This window comes from Anolis carolinensis, chromosome 5, assembly GCF_035594765.1.
Source record: "Anolis carolinensis isolate JA03-04 chromosome 5, rAnoCar3.1.pri, whole genome shotgun sequence".
NCBI lineage: Eukaryota > Metazoa > Chordata > Lepidosauria > Squamata > Dactyloidae > Anolis > Anolis carolinensis.
This window is the reverse complement of record NC_085845.1, coordinates 187400353-187416998: the sequence shown is the minus strand read 5'-3', so window position 1 is coordinate 187416998 and position 16646 is coordinate 187400353. Positions and strand designations below refer to the sequence as shown.

Here is a 16646-nt window from a genome sequence, read left to right as displayed (position 1 = left end):
TGTGCCGTACGACGAGGAAAGGCGAGATGAGGGGGCTACAGCTAGGCCAGTATGCGGATGGGCGGAAGAGCCAACAGCGGCGGCAGACTTCCAGGAGCCGCGCAGAATGACCACCGGAGTGGGGCGCGGCGTGTTCCAAGGAGCCACCCGAGGAAACCTGATGCAACCCTTCCCCATGCCGCCCAGACAATATCAAAGGGCTGCAGAATGGATGCCTAGAAGGGAAGATCTCAAGCTGGAATACGGAGGGGAATCAGAGGAACTGAACTTTTTTCTAATTAGCATTAGAGGATACATGGAAGACAACGCACACACATTTCCCTCCGAAGCAAGCAGGGTTCGAGCCATCGGCAACACACTAAAGCGAGGAGCAGCCAGCTGGTATGTGCAATTGCATGCCAGACGCGACCCATGCCTGAGGTCAGTGCCCCGCTTCCTCGCCGCACTGGAGAACCGGTTCAGAGACCGGCTAGAGCAGTTGAGGGCTCGAGACCAGCTGAAAGGAATAAAACAGAGGGACAAAACGGTGCCCGAGTACGCAGAGGAATTCCTCCACCTCGCGGAAAGGGTACCGGAGTGGTCTGAAGTAACCAAAGTGGAACTATTTAAAGAGGGACTACGCCCCGAGATTTTCAGCTGGGCAGCGCACAGAGACGACCCCGAGACGCTCCAGGGATGGATTCAACTAGCGGGGCGCGTCGAATCTACCCTGGCACAAGTAAAGCGCTTCAGGAGCAGCAGCGGCCAGCAAAGACCGGTGGCGAGAGGTCGAGGAGAAACGAGGAAGCAAGAAAGACCCGGAGGGAGGCCGGGGATTCCCTCCAGAGGAGACGACAACAAACCTAAACCGGGATGCTTTGTATGTGGGAAGACGGGCCACCGAGCAGCGGAATGCTGGGCCCGGAAAGGGGAGCCGCCAAAAGCCCCAAAGCCCAAGCCAGCAACCGGGAGGCGTGCGGAGGAGGAGGTGCAGGTCCCAGAATCTTCGGAAAGATTGGTGAGTCGGGACAAACGCATGATAGTAGTACCAATTTGCATCTCGGGGCTAGAAAATCGGGCCACCTGCAAGGCGTTTGTAGACTGCGGGTGTTCTAGGAACATTATAACCCCAGAATTAGCAGGAGCGCTGAAATGCCAGCAGATGGCACTTGACTCCCCAATTGCATTTTCGCAGCTAGATGGATCAGTCGCTGCTGGGGAAGTATCTACAAAGGAATTACGGGGAGTTCCATGCAAAATAGGCAAATGGGGAGGAAGAATATCCTTTGTGATAGCCCCTATTGCCACATACCATGTAATATTGGGGATACCATGGCTCGAACAAGCAAATCCTGAAGTAGATTGGAGAGGAAAAAGCTTAGCATTTAAAGAACAGCAGATGCAATGGGAGATAAGCAAAATTGCAGAAGAGGAGGACGAGGAAGACGAAGCAGGGGAAATAGACCCACAGCTATTGCCACCTGAATACAGAGACTTTGCGGATGTTTTCAATCAGAAAGAGGCCAGTAAATTGCCTCCCAAAAGAAATATAGAAGTAGGGATTGAAATAACCCCAGGAGCAGACTTACCAAAACCAAAAGTGTATCCCATGTCTGTGCAAGAGAAGGAGGAATTGAGAAAATACATTGATAAAAACCTGGCTCGAGGCTTCATTAAGCCATCTAATTCTCCTCTCGGGGCTCCAGTGTTATTTAGGAGAAAGAAAGACAATTCCCTAAGATTGTGCATTGATTATCGAAATTTAAACGCAATTACCAAGGACAATAAATACCCTATGCCCTTAGTCAAGGATTTAATTACCGTATTGAAGAAAGGGAGCATATTTACTAAACTGGATTTAATTGAAGCGTATCATAAATTAAGGATCAAACCGGAGGATACTTGGAAAACCGCATTTTCCTGCGCATTCGGCCATTTTGAATACGAAATTTTGCCTTTCGGGTTAAAAAATGGAAGCGGCTGCTTTATGCAGCTTATAAATGAAATACTACACCCGTTATTGTACAGAGGGGTGTTCATATTCCTTGATGATATCTTGATCATTTCTGAAGATAAGGAAAAGCACGTAAAATTGGTCCGGGAAGTTTTGCAGAGACTAAGAGAAGCAAAGCTGTACGCAAAACTGTCCAAATGTGAATTTAATAAAACTCAAATTGACTTTCTGGGATATCGGATGTCTCCAGAAGGGTTAGCTATGGATCCAGCTAAAGTAGCAGATGTGAAAGAATGGGGAGTGCCTCAAACAAGGAGGCAATTACAATCATTTCTGGGGTTTGCAAATTTTTACAGACCCTTCATAAAAGGCTTTGCACAAATAACCGCACCCCTTACAGAACTTTTAAAAACAAAAGGGAAAGGGGAGACAGCAAAAGTGAAAGCTCCCGGCGCCAAACTGAGTTGGACGCCAGAATGCCAAAAGGCATTCGAGACCTTAAAAGAATGCTTCACTGAAGGACCCATCCTAAAACACCCTGATATCAGGAGCCCTTTCATAATCCATTGCGATGCCTCAGACTGTGCGTACGGGGCAGTGCTATTGCAAAAGGATCAAAATGGGAACTTAAAACCCTGTGGATATTTGTCACGGAAGTTCAGCGAAACTGAAAAAAGTTGGCCAATATGGGAAAAAGAGGCATTAGCCATATTAAAAGCCTTAGAATGCTGGCGACACTTCCTCGAAGGAAGCGGAATCCCATTCGAAATTTGGTCTGACCATAAGAATCTCCAGTATTTAAAGTCTCCTAGAAAATTGTCCCCCAAACAAATCAGATGGGCGCAATACTTCAGCAGATTCGATTTCCAATTAAAGTTTTTTCAAGGGAAACAGAATGTCTTGGCAGATGCTCTTTCACGCATGCCTCAACACGAAGGCCTAACCACAGCAAAGGAGGGGACAATATTCTCTGACAAACAATGGGGCTTAGCTGTCAGGACAAGAGCACAAACCCAAAAGGAGGACACGGCTTTTGTCGAACTCGGCGGGGAAGATAACTGGGGAAATGAACTAGAACAGTCTTATAAAGGAGATCAATGGATCGCGTCCAACGCAGAAAAGGGGGACCAGAAGGGGGGATTTTGGTTTGTAAACAAGAAACTGTATATCCCAGCAATATTAAGGATTAAGATTCTGCATCGTTTTCACAACAACCAGAGCGCTGGTCATACAGGAATTACCAAAACAACAAAGGCAATAGCAAAACATTGTTGGTGGCCAGGAATGAGGAAGGACATAAAGAATCATGTTGTCCAATGTGATGATTGTGCCAGAAATAAATCGGGAGGAGGGAAGCCTATGGGATTGTTACAGACAGTAGCGGAACCTACCAGGCCTTGGGAATGTGTAGCTATGGACTTTGTGGGAGAACTGCCAGTCAGCAAAGGACATCGTTATATTTGGACAGTATTAGACCTGTTTTCTAAACAGGCCCACTTTATAGCACTGACGAAGCTACCATCGGCTGAGAAACTAGCTGAATTGTACATAAACCATATTTACAAATTACATGGATGTCCAAGTAGAGTAGTCAGTGACAGAGGAGTACAATTCACAGCAAAATTTTGGGAAAAATTCTTGGAAATGCTAGGAGCAGAAAGGAGTTTAAGTTCTGCTTTTCACCCCATGACAAACGGGGCGGTAGAACGTACTCAGCAAACGCTTGGGCAGTTCCTTCGAATGTACTCTAACATGAGACAAAATGACTGGTCTAGGTGGTTGGCGTTTGCGGAACTAGCCTTTAATTCAACTATACATTCAGCAACAAACAAAACCCCCTTTGAAGTAGTTTACGGGTATGAAATACAACCTTTACCCCAATTGCCGAGGTGGACAGAAAATGAAGAAACAGAGGCAGGGAAATGGAAAACGCAAATGATGGAATGTTGGAATCAAGTGACTGCTTCGTTAAAAGAAGCACACAAAAAGTATAAAACGTTCGCAGACAGAAAGAGGGTGGAAGGCGATAAATTAGATAAAGGAGATCTAGTGTGGTTAAGTACCCAAAACATCAAATTGGGGTTACCTTCAAGAAAACTGGGCCCCAAATATATTGGACCATTCAGAATACAGGGTGTTATCAATGAAGTGACTTTCCAATTGGCATTGCCAAAAAGTTTAGGGAAAATACACCCAGTCTTCCATCGCAGCTTGCTGAAAAAATATATGGGGACTTTAGACAAAATGGACCCATAGAATTATTGTTTGATTTGTTTCAGGACTATGGTGAAAGAAGAACCGAAGAGGAGGACGAAGAAAACGGGGGCGCCATGTCATGCAGCCAGATCCCAGGGCTGAATTTCCAAGCCCTGAATCTGACTTCATAACATAAACATGCGAGCACCTGGCGGTAGAAGATAAAATGAGCCTGGGAACTCAGGGGTGAAAGTATAAACAATTATAATTGCTGTAGTGTGGGGGGGATAGAAACCTTGGTGGAAATGTGATCCAGAAGGTGGGGTTTGATGATGATATTTGCGTGTGATGTTACGTTGCATCAGAAGTGATAAAATTAGATGTATGTAAACATTAGGTCATTCTCGACTTTTCCAAAGTCATGTATTCTTCAATAAAGATTGTGTTTGAGAGCAGCTGTCTTTGATCTGCGTTCAGACTGGTCCTTTGAAGTAAGCCTGACAACTTAGTACTTAAATGGTGAAAAAGACTGTCTCAGAAGGTAGTGAGCGCTCACTCCTTAAAGATTTTGACTAACCATCAGGGATGTTATAGAACTGGTTTTCCTGAATAGGCAGTAAATTCTTAAGATTCTAATTTTTTTTTTTTTTGCATTTGACTCTAATCTATTTACCCACAATTTTAAAAAATGTATTAGAGAAAATGAAGGCTTATAATCTCTTTGAAATCTTTATTGTATTTTTTCCACTCTTGTCCTCAGAATTTATGGTGTGTCACATGTGAAACTGAAACATACAAAAAATATAGATTAAAACTGATACTACTCTTCAGACTCCTGAATACACTTGACAAGAAGCATAAAATCAGTGGTGAGCAAAGTGCATCAATCAAAATGAATTATAAACCATATGAGCCATGAAATCTAATTTAAAAAACTGAAATGTGTATGAGCCAGTCTGTAGAAAGATCAAAATTCTTTATGTATATTTGAATTGTAAATATACTGACAAGAAATAATGTAAAATCAGATATTCTTTTCAATACTTCACTGACATTTTGGTACCATCTTCTGAGTGCAGCTTAATATATACAATGCCTCACAGGAAATGTTAGAGATAAGTGCTGACAATATAGGTGAACATTTAGTGCTAAGATTCAGATATTAAGCAAATAAATTTATTTATTTATTTATTTATTTACAACATTTATATCCCGCCCTTCTCACCCGAAGGGACTCAGGGCGGCGTACAAATTGGCAACAATTCAATGCCTGCACATAATTAAAACAGCAATGAAAATCCAATAAAACAATTAAACAATAGAAAAATATAAAACATATGATTAAAATCCATTCCTCCAAAATCCTCGTGCTGTAGCCGTAAATCAGTCCAGGGTCGTCTTTTATCATTTAATCTTTGAAAGCCTGGGCACATAGCCATGTTTTCAGGGCTTTTCTAAAACTCAGAAGGGTTGGGGCGTGCCGTATTTCTCTGGGGAGGGTGTTCCACAGCCGGGGAGCCACCACCGAGAAGGCCCTGTCCCTCGTCCCCACCAGCCGTGCCTGTGAGGCAGGCGGGACTGAGAGCAGGGCCTCTCCAGATGACCTTAGGGATCTTCCTGGCTCATAGGAGGAGATACGTTCGGACAAGTAGATTGGGCCAGAACCGTTTAGGGCTTTATAGGTCAAGACCAGCACTTTGAATTGGGCTCGGTAGCATATCGGCAGCCAGTGGAGCTGGCTTAACAAGGGGGTGGTATGCTCCCTGTAAGCTGCCCCAGTTATTAATCTGGCTGCCGCCCGTTGTACTGGTTGGAGCTTCCGGGCCGTCTTCAAAGGCAACCCCACGTAGAGAGCGTTGCAGTAGTCCAAACGAGCTGTAACCAGAGCGTGGACCACTGTGGCCAAGTCAGACCTCCCAAGGAACGGGCGCAGCTGACGCACAAGTCTTAGTTGTGCGAAGGCTCCCCTGGCCACCGCCGAGACCTGGGGCTCCAGGCTCAGCGATGAGTCCAGGAGGACCCCCAGACTGCGAACCTGTGTCTTCAGGGGGAGTGCGACCCCGTCCAGCACAGGCTGTAACCCTATTCCCTGTTCGGCCCTACGACTGACCAGGAGGACCTCTGTCTTGTCTGGATTCAGTTTCAATTTGTTCACCCTCATCCAGTCCGACACAGCAGCCAGACACCGGTTCAGGACCTGGACAGCCTCCTTAGTGACAGGTGGGAAGGAGTGACAGAGCTGGACATCATCTGCGTACAGATGACACCGGACCCCGAAACTCCGGATGATCTCTCCCAGTGGCTTCATGTAGATGTTGAACAACATGGGGGACAGTACTGAACCCTGCGGGACCCCACAAGTCAATGGTTGTGGGGCCGAGCAGGTGTCCCCCAATGACACCATCTGGGACCGACCCTCCAGGAAGGACCGGAGCCACTGCAGAACAGTACCTCCGAGACCCATCCCAGCGAGGCGTCCCAGAAGGATACCGTGATCGACGGTATCGAAGGCCGCTGAGAGGTCCAGCAGAACCAGCAGGGACACACTCCCCCTGTCCAGTTCCCGGCGTAGATCATCGACTAAGGCGACCAAGGCTGTCTCGGTACCATGCCCCGGCCTGAAGCCAGACTGTGCCGGATCCAGAAAATCGGTATCTACCAAGAATGCCTGGAGTTGTGCGGCCACCACACGTTCCATGACCTTGCCCAAAAAGGGGAGATTGGAAATAGGCCGAAAGTTCTCCAATTGAGTGGGGTCCAGTGATGGCTTCTTCAACAGCGGTTTGATCACAGCCAATTTCAGGCTCGCTGGAAATATGCCTTCCCGAAGGGAGGCATTCACCACCACCTTCACCCACTCAGCCAATCCCCCTCTGGCTTCTCTCACCAGCCAGGATGGGCAGGGGTCTAGGATGCATGTGGTAGCCCTCACCTCTCCAAGCACCTTGTCCACGTCCTCAGGCTGAACCAATTGAAATGAATCCATCAAGATAGGAAAAGCAGGTGCTCGTGTTACATCCTCGGAGACTGCCGTTAATATGGTGTCAAAGCCAGAACGGATCAAAGCGACTTTGTCCGCAAAGAACCGAGCAAATGCTTCACAGCGGGCTGCCGAGTTGTCAGGGATCCCGTCTTGAGGGACGGGATATAACAAACCTCTGACAACTCGGAACAGCTCCTCCGGACGGTTCTTTGCCGACGCAATATTAGCTGCAAAGAAAACGTTCTTTGCAGCATCTGTTGCCGCGGCATATGCCCTAAGATAGGAACACAGCCGTGTTCGGTTTGGCCCGCTTGGCTCCGAACGCCACACGCCCTCTAGTTCCCTCTTCTTTCGCTTCATCGCTGCCAACTCCTCAGTAAACCAAGGAGATGGTTTAGCTCGGGTACTCGAGAGGGGACGTTCTGGAGCGATCGTGTCTATTGCCCTAGCCGCCTCCTTGTTCCAGAGGGTGACCAGAGCATCGACAGAATCACCAGCCGAGGTGGCGGGGAATTCCCCAAGGGCCGTCAGGAATCCATCCATAAGCCTCCTGGGGCGGACCATTTTAGGTCCTCCACCCCTGCGGAGGTTGGGGGGTGCAGTGAGTCTAAACCTGATCAGGTGATGGTCGGTCCATGGCAACGGAGTGATGGTGAGCTCCTCCACACCGCCACCTTCCTCCCATCCCTGGCAGAAAATCAAGTCAAGTGTGTGCCCCGCTCTGTGGGTAGGGCCAGATACTAATTGGGACAGCCCCATGGTTGCCATGGCGGCCATGAAGCCCTGAGCTGCACCGGAGGGAGTGGCCTCGGCATGGATATTGAAGTCCCCCAGCACAATGAGCCGTTGGGACTCCAAAGCCAGGCCTGAGACCACCCCAGCTAACTCAGGCAGGGAGACTGTAGTGCAGCGGGGTGGTCGGTACACTAGCAGAATCCCTAAACTGTCCCGGCTCCCTACCCTCAGATGAGCACACTCAAACAAGGTAGACTGAGGGATGGGGCACCTGGTCAGGGGGATGGACTCCTTATAGACCACTGCAACCCCTCCTCCCCTCCCTCCAGATCTTGGTTGGTGCTGCACGGTATATCCTGGTGGACAAAGCTGGGTAAGGTTAACTCCCCCAGCCTCGTCCAACCAGGTCTCAGTTATGCATGCCAGGTCTGCCCGCCCATCCAGAATGAGATCCTGGATGATTGCAGCTTTACCGTTGACAGACCTGGCGTTCAGCAGCACCACCTTCAGATCGGAGGGTCCGCCAACCTGGGCACCCAACTTTACTATGTCAGGAGGTCGTTTTAGATCTACAAGCACTCTATTTCTCACCCTAGGCCGAATTAAGTTATGCCTCCCTTTCCCGTATCTCCCCCTCCCCTGGATAACTTCGATGGGGGCCCCCCAGCTGCTAAATGCACACCCTCTCCCTACATGGTCTACCATAGTGGTAGACTCACTTTCACATCTGAGGATCATATTACCGCTGCTTCCTACTCCTACCTCCTTGAGGGTTATATTGATGTTCTGATTGGAAGCAGTAGTATACTAAGCGTAAGGAGATAGGATGTTAATTTCTTTACTCCAACCCCTATAAAAGTGCTCCAGTGCTTCAGTGTTGTTTGTATTATCTGTGGATGGTAATTGCACTAAACATTCCTGAATTATCTCTCTCAACCCAAGCAGTAAATCCTATCAACTGAAATTAAACTCATTGCTTGTCACTGAATTTCTAGTTCTGAAAACTTAGGAATCAGCTTCCTTGGCAACATGAAAGGCTGTAGCTAGGCTCCTGTTCTAACATGGATAGGCAAGCGGCCAATTGGCCAGAAAAAAACTTGGTAACAGACAGGTTGGAAACCAGGTGGTAAAGTAATCTAGCTTACTATTTAGCTCAACATGTTTTTCAGAATGAGGAGCTGGCATAGAAGAAAAGGCTTCTATCTCTCAATTTATGGTATAATGCTGGTTTTATCTTGGATAGGCATGGGTATCACACTGATCCTCAGAGGTTGTTGTATTGCAACTTCTTCATCCCCAGCTCCCTCTATCAACTCCAGCTCCATGCAGGGACATGAGAGAAGCTTCCCACAAGGGTGGTAAAAAACATCAAAACATCTGGGCGTCCCCTGGGCAATGTCCTTGCAGATGGCCAATTCTCTCACACCAGAAGCTACTTGCAGTTTCTCAAGTCGCTCCTGACATGCACACACACAAAATCCCCAGCCTTTGTTGTTGCTAACTACTTCCACTCACTGGAGGGAAGGATATTAGAGGCAAAGATGTACTTTGGCCACATAATGAGAAGACAGGAACGCTTGGAGAAGATAATGATGCTGGGGAAAATGGAAGGAAAAAGGAAGAGGGGCCGACCAAGGGCAAGATGGATGGATGGTATCCTTGACCTTGAAGGAACTGGGATGGAGATGACTGACAGGGAGCTCTGGCGTGGGCTGGTCAATGAGGTCACGAAGAATCGGAAGCGACTGAATGAATAAACAACAAAACTACTTCCAAGTCAACTCCAGTTTATGGCAATCCCATAAATGAGAGTCCTCCAAGTCATTGTATTCCCAACAGCCCTGCTCAGGTGTTGCAGACTCAAGGCCATGGCATCCTTGATTGAATTTATTTGGAATCCCAGCTTCCCCTTTTCCTTTTTCTGTCTTACCTTACTAAGCTAACTGAGTCATGTCTTCTCATGATTTGTCTAAAGTATGACAGTCTCAGTTTGGTAATCTTAACTTCTAATGAGAGTTCAGGTTTGATTTCCTCTGACTTATTTTCTTTTTAGTAGTCCATGGTAGAGCCCCTTTTCAAGCACATTTCAAATTATTTTTTCTTCCTCTCATACTTCCTTTACTGTCCAGTGTTCACAACCAGGCATGGGAAATATAATGACACAGACCAGCCTAACTTAATGATTCAGTGATATATTTTGAAACTTATGGAACTTGTCATTTGGGAGGTTGGATGCCCCCTCTCTGACCATGGAGTTTTACAACCTCATCATATTGAGAGGGGAAAGCATGGGTGACCATTCCTTTAAGAGTAGAGAATCGTCCCTCTTACATCATCAACAGTCCCATTTCGTGTTCTGCCTCCTCATCACACTCACAGTTACACGTGGAAACTTAAGAGACCCACCCCCCACTCTCCTAGTAAATGTTTAATAAAAATTATTTGGAAAAAAGCAAAACCTTATCTTTCCTTGGGAAAAATTGTTCTGCCCCAAACCCCAGAGGATACAAGAGACAGCAAGCCAGGTTAAAACCATTGCTTTCTGTGGGATCCAATGATCTGCATGGAACCCCAGAGGATACAAGAGACAGCAATCCAGGTTAAAACCATTGCTTTCCATGGGATCCTCTTGATCTGCATGGAACCCTAGAGGATACAAGAGACAGTGATCCAAGTTAAAACCACTGCTTTCCAAGGAATCCTATGGTTCTTCATGAAATCCCATAGGATACAACAGACTGCTGACAGTTGGACAATGAAACAGAATGGGAAACTTTTGATGGTTCTCATCACATTTGTTTTTCACTTGTAAAGATGTGAGTAAAGTGTGATAAGAGGTAGGAGCTCTGAAGACGAATGGTGGCCCGTGTTCAGAGTTCCTTCTTTTTGGGACATTTCAGCCTCTTTTCAACCCTGGAATGTGTGATGAGCTCTGTGCCTCTCCATGCTTGAAAAAAGGCTGAAGAGTCCTACGAGGGGGAAATTTTTCAATTTGATGAGTTTTATTGCCAGAGTTCCCTCCTTTCAGGACACTTCTGCCTCTTTTCCACCGTGGAGGGTTATGCATAACTGCCAGAAGTAGTTTAATTCATATGATGAGTTCAGTGCCTCTCCATGTTTGGATAGAGGATGAAGTGTCCCACGACTGGGAAATTTCGTCATGTGATAAGGTGGTTAGACTCTTCGCTCAACCCCATGAATGAATTCTTCAGGTTTTCTTCTTATTTTTATCAACATTTAGCTGGGGCTTGCTCTTTGCTAAGGTCCTTGGGTAATTCTGCAGGTTCTTAGAAATATATGCACTGGATTAGGCCCATGTTCCCTCTGTTATCTATTGTGTATGGTATTTTGAATTCTTCTCATGTCTGAATTTCATTAATATGTTTTTTTCTTTCTCTCTTCCAAAAGACTGATGAGGAAGCTAAATGAGAGGGATTTCACAGACATAACTGCTGCATCTCCCTGGATGTTTCCCACTAACTCAGCCACCTGCTGTGGGCCATTACTCTTCCGTTCAGTCTTCCAAACTGTCTTCAAAGTACAAAGCTGGTCAGCTAGGCAGGCCATTTTTAAAAATTAAATTTCCTTTGGACTGTAAATGAGCTAGTATAAGCAGAGAATAAAGCAAAATGGATTCTGTCTTTTCTTGCAACCACACAGGGAAAACACAGAACCACAAGCCTTCTGGTCACAGATGAGCAGCCATATTAATCTATGAAGCCAGTGGAGCAAAATACAAAATAATCTGGAGGCTAGAAACGTTATATAAATAGTGTCTTGGCAGGTACTCCTATGGTTGTACAGTATCTGCAGGATCTAGAAGTAGACTGCAGCAGATAGAAGAAACAGAAAAAACACATTTAGTTTCATTTTAACATTATAGTATAACATAATACAATTTATATAAATGCTGGCACAACATAATGGCTTGAGTGTTGATACTGGGAGGCCCCATAAGCCATGGAAACCTACTGGTTGACTTTGAGTGAATTATACTCTCTGTTGTTTCTCTTGTAATTTTCTTTATTTATTGGGAGTTTTTTTATTTGTTGTTCTAGATTATGGAGGTGATGTTGGAGATAATGGGAGTGTATTTTGATCCCCTCATCCCTATAAATGCTTGCATCTTTATTGCACTAATACAAACTGTTAGACAAGAATTCTTTAGGGGCAATGACATAAAGACTCTAAAGTCAGGGGCAGCCCTTTTCTGTTTGGAAGCTGGGAATCCAACAGCCAATAATTCACAGTCACATGCAACTAATAATTCATTAAAATTGAAAGCTCAAATTATATTTTGCCCCACGTGATCTATTTTTTCCTCTTTGCTTTCGCTGGGATTATACACATCTCTCGATAAACAGGATTTTTTTTTGCGGTCATATATTTAATACTTCCAAGGAGATGAGAAAAGGCATAGAAATAAAGAATCAAATTGGGTTTGGAGGGAATATGGAATGTAAGCAAGCTGACGCTGTCTGCTATATCAAAAGCAAGTGCAGGGATCAAAGGTCGTAAAGCTTTTTTATTTTTGAAGCCATGATGCCGTGTCCCTTTAAAGTAGGGTTGGAGTTGGCTAGTTCTGAGCTCTGATTGGACAGACTGATGCCTGTCTTTGAAAATCAGAGTAATCCTGGCTGATTTTATCCCACTCCAGTTCCCTAAATCTGCTGCTGTTGCTGCTCTACCAGAGGATTAAAGGGCCGGCAGTGGATTACGTAGATACTGCTGCTTCTGCCGTTTGCAGAGTTCCCCTCTGAGTCTGCCATTTCTGCAGGGCATGGAAGCTAAGCTCCCTCTGTAGTTCATTGCTGTCATGGGGTGGTTGATTTCTTGGAGTTTCCCTGTCTAATTCTGGAGATTCAGATGCTGGGCCCCTCAGGGAGCTGCAGCCTATTTGGAAAGAGGTGGGAAGAAGTGGTATTTCAACACAACCTAGGATGAAGAATTAAATGTTCCCAGGTCACAGCGCTCCCAGCCTTACCCCAGCAGAGCATCATGCTGGGGCCTGCACAACTGATGCCAGGACCATCCTAAGGAAAGCAAACATCACCAGGAATTTCTGTGTCTATGCAATTGATCCAGCTACTGAAGGTTTTGGTGTGGAGGATGCTGCCAGGTGGCCCCTTATGGCTTTTTCTCTCACTCGCCTGCCTCCTGCCCTTCACCAGGTCCCAGATAAAGATACCACTTGAAACGTAAGTGGCCTTCCCTTTCCCCTATTCCCCATGTCCTTGCTAGTTAGCTCTGGGCAACCACCAAGCTACTTTTGTTGGTATTTTGTGTGTCCTCTGAACCGTACCCAGTCTCTTCTTTCACCAAATGGAAAAAAAAGTCTTCCTGTCCCGCTATCCACTTTTATAGTGTTTAATTAATGCAGTGCTTCCCAACCTCGGGTCCTTCAGGTGTTTGGACTTCATCTCACACAATACCTAACAGCTGGTAAGATGGCTGGGATTTCTGGAAGTTGAAGTCCAAAACACCTGGAGGACCAAAGGTTGGGAACCACAAATTTAATGTGTGTAATGTCAGACTTCTCTCTCAAGTACATTTACTCTTTCTTCTGTTACTAAGGATGATTGGGTAGCCCCAAATTCTCCTTTTTTTTTCTTCTCGTTTACCCCACACACACACACACACACACACACAATTATTATGAAGTGGTTTATACATATTACTGATTTGTTCTGAATAATTTGAATTTTATTCAGGACAATGTGCTGGTTAGGGTTTGGGGGACATGATAGTACGAAGGGGAATTAAACAGGCTTTCAGTGTTAATGGACCTAAGAACCTCCCTTTTTGATGTAACAGTTGTGCACTCTTAGCCAGTCCCAGAAATTATCACTTTTTGTTCTGTAGTTTGCTCTGTAGTTACTTCAGAAGGGTGTTAAGGGATTGTACAGTTCTACATATATTGTGAAAGTGCAGTTGACGAGGTACAGATTTTGGTTTCTTTTAAAGCTGATATCTGATCAGATCCAGAAGTGAATAATTCAAACAGGTGGTGAAGCACAGCATATTTTTGCAGATCATAAGAAACAGTGATCTAATAGAAACAAATGGGCTTCCTTCCCACCTCTGCTCAAAACCACTAATACATTCAAATCAATATGCGATACACCTCAGGTGACAATGTTTAAAAGCTTGGTAAAATATACAATAGCTTGCAACAAGAGTACAAATCACTTTAGTTTAAAATATATTAATTTTCTTATGTGTTTCTGAAAGAGTATGCCAAAGCTCCCATTCAATTTCCCTGTAGTTACAAAGAATAATTTCCCGAAGGACTTGCTGCCTATTTCTGATTCTGCCTTGTATTTTAACTTAAAATCCAAAAAGCCAGAAAGAAGATTTGCGTCTTGAACAATTTGTCATAAACATAATAGGCAAAAAAAGGAGAGGAAATGCTGCTGCATTGCCTTAGCTGGCTATGATTAGATTCCATACTCTTCAACATTTCCAGATAAAAATCAGTACATTTGTAGCTAAGCAACATTACAAGATGTCAAGATAGTAAACATCATTAATGAAGAAAAATTAACATACTAGAAGTGGCTGCAGTAGCTAGCTTTTGCTTGAGCATACTCGGAAGGGTAACAATCTGATCCCTTCTCTCCTCTCCTCACTTTTGCCCTCTGAACTCAGTTCGGAACAAGGAAGTAGGAGAATAAAAGGGAAAAGTGAGAAAAGGAGAAAAAACATTTTAATGCAGTAGAAAAGTGGGAAGACAGATGATTTATTGGGACTATCACTGCCAATATTTTGTGGTTCCCTAACGAAATAGCACTTTATAGTCGTAGGGCCTAGTTGTCCTTAGCTTTTTGGTGAGATTGTTCCAGACAGTTTAGAAGTAATTTTAGTGGTATGGAAACATAGGAAATACTACAGGAACACTGGAAATGAAAAGAAGGGTTTTTGTTTTTGTTTTTTTTTAACCAGCAATGTGTAAATGTTATACTGCCTTTTGGATGTTTTTCATTGGCATCTCCCAGATTTCTTCAGCATTGTTTCTGAGAATACTATTTTTCAAGCTACGCGATTCCCAACCCTGTGCTAAGATTGTATCCATTCTAGGCCTAGGAAATTGGTTCCTGATTCTGCTTTAGTTACAGCTCTATACCACAGAAGGTAGAATATATTATGAAGCAAACCCCCAACTGTCCTGATTTGGCAGGAACAATCCTGATTATGTAATTCTCTGTTGTTCCTCCTTTTCATAGCTTTTCAAACTTCCCAATTTCTTTTTCCTCCCACTTTCTTCGCCTCAGCATATTTCTTTTTCTGCAAACTGATACAAAGTGCAAAAGAGCTGGTTTTCAATTGACAAACTACAAAGATAATATCACACTAGCAAAATACTGTCTAACAAAATAATAGATCAATTGCTGAACTACACTTGCTGTCAAGAAATCCCTTTTGATGTTTAAAACCTACCTTTCTGCAATTTAAAACCATTGGACTTGGTTCTACCTTCTGGGCCAGCTGAGCACAGACCTGCTTCCTGCTCGTGCCTTACATTTGCCCAAACTACCAAGGGTTGATGGGAGTTAGAATCTAGCAGTATCTGGAAAATCACACTTTCTCTATAAAACAAAGGTGGAACCATGTTCAAATTATTCTAGTTATTTCATCTGGAGTCTGGGAAGTGTATTGGAAACGGGAAATTAAAATGAATGAAAAGTTCCATTGACTTTTGAAAAGTCTGGAGTCTCAAAGTTTTCTCTTGCTGAAAAGACGAGGTGAAGGGAATGCAAATACCATTCCCACCAACAATTCCTTTTTGACAGGGGAAATCCCAATTTCTTTACTGTTCTCCAGCATTTTTGCCGCTTTAAAATTTTTTAAATCTCCCAGTTTCTTTCCACTTCTTCCACTTTCTTCCTTTGCTCTTGGCTTTCTTCAGTTGTTTCAAATTTAATTCCAATTTGAGAAGTAGTTTACATTCAGTGGGGAGAGAAGAGGGTAGTATCTTGCCCTTCCTTAGACTGAGAAAATTAAGGACTGCTATTTTGATCATGCTCTGATCTTGCCTGGCCACATGTATCCTGATTTTCATCCGTGAAAATTTTCAGAGTATGAAATACATCTTTTTACACAGAGAACAAGAACTTGGGGTAATCCAGTGGAAGTGATGGCAAATAGCTTTAAATATATTGTTAATGGCCAACAGAATCGATGGTGTTAGAAAAGCATGCACGCACACAAATATGGAAGAGATCCTCTTTCTTTTTGTAGTTTCCCAATTATCTTGTTACTAATAGCAACAGGAAATAGACAGGCAGCCCAAAGACAGAATGACTTTCCTTCTAGTTCAAGTTGCTTCTGACCTATTACTGGGTTCCTCTGAGACAGAGAAAATGTGAATTGCTCAAGGTCTCCCAGTGATCAAAGGCCCAATTGGTTCATAGCTGAGTGAGAATTTGAATCCTGGTCTCCAAAATCATCGCCAAATACTCAAACCACTATGCCATGCTGACTCCTAATGCATTCCCTATCCCACTGTTAGCTGGAGTTGTTGGATAAACAGGGTTCCTGTACCTTTAATAGTTGAGCAGAAGAGGGCATTTCAGCAGCTGTCACTTCAATGACAAGTAACACCTGCTGATATTTCTATACAGCTCTTTGAAACCAAGAATTTTTTCCTGTATCCCACCTGGGAACTCCAAGCACTTATTTAGAGGATGAATGTTGTTGGGGAAGGAGAATTTGTTCTGGAGTTGTGAATTTGTTAATCTCATAGGACATGCCTGTGATTTTCCAAACAGTTGAGGGATATGGCATCTTCTGAGAAAAGCT

General features: G+C 44.4%; 1 protein-coding gene across 4 annotated transcripts in view; it reads left to right on the top strand.

The window, feature by feature from the left end:
* Positions 1–12473: 12473 nt before the first annotated feature.
* cacna2d4 (calcium voltage-gated channel auxiliary subunit alpha2delta 4) overlaps positions 12474–16646 on the top strand; it is a 228961-nt gene continuing 224788 nt past the window's right edge. For 3 of the 4 annotated variants that reach the window (XR_010006905.1, XR_010006902.1, XR_010006904.1), the window contains exon 1: positions 12474–13045. Coding sequence is in view for 1 of the 4 variants with exons in the window: in XM_008110464.3 (XP_008108671.1) it covers positions 12918–13045 (128 nt within the window). In the remaining 3 variants the exon portion in view is untranslated. The remainder of the gene's footprint in view (positions 13046–16646) is intronic. The other variant, XM_008110464.3, reaches the window with a different exon arrangement.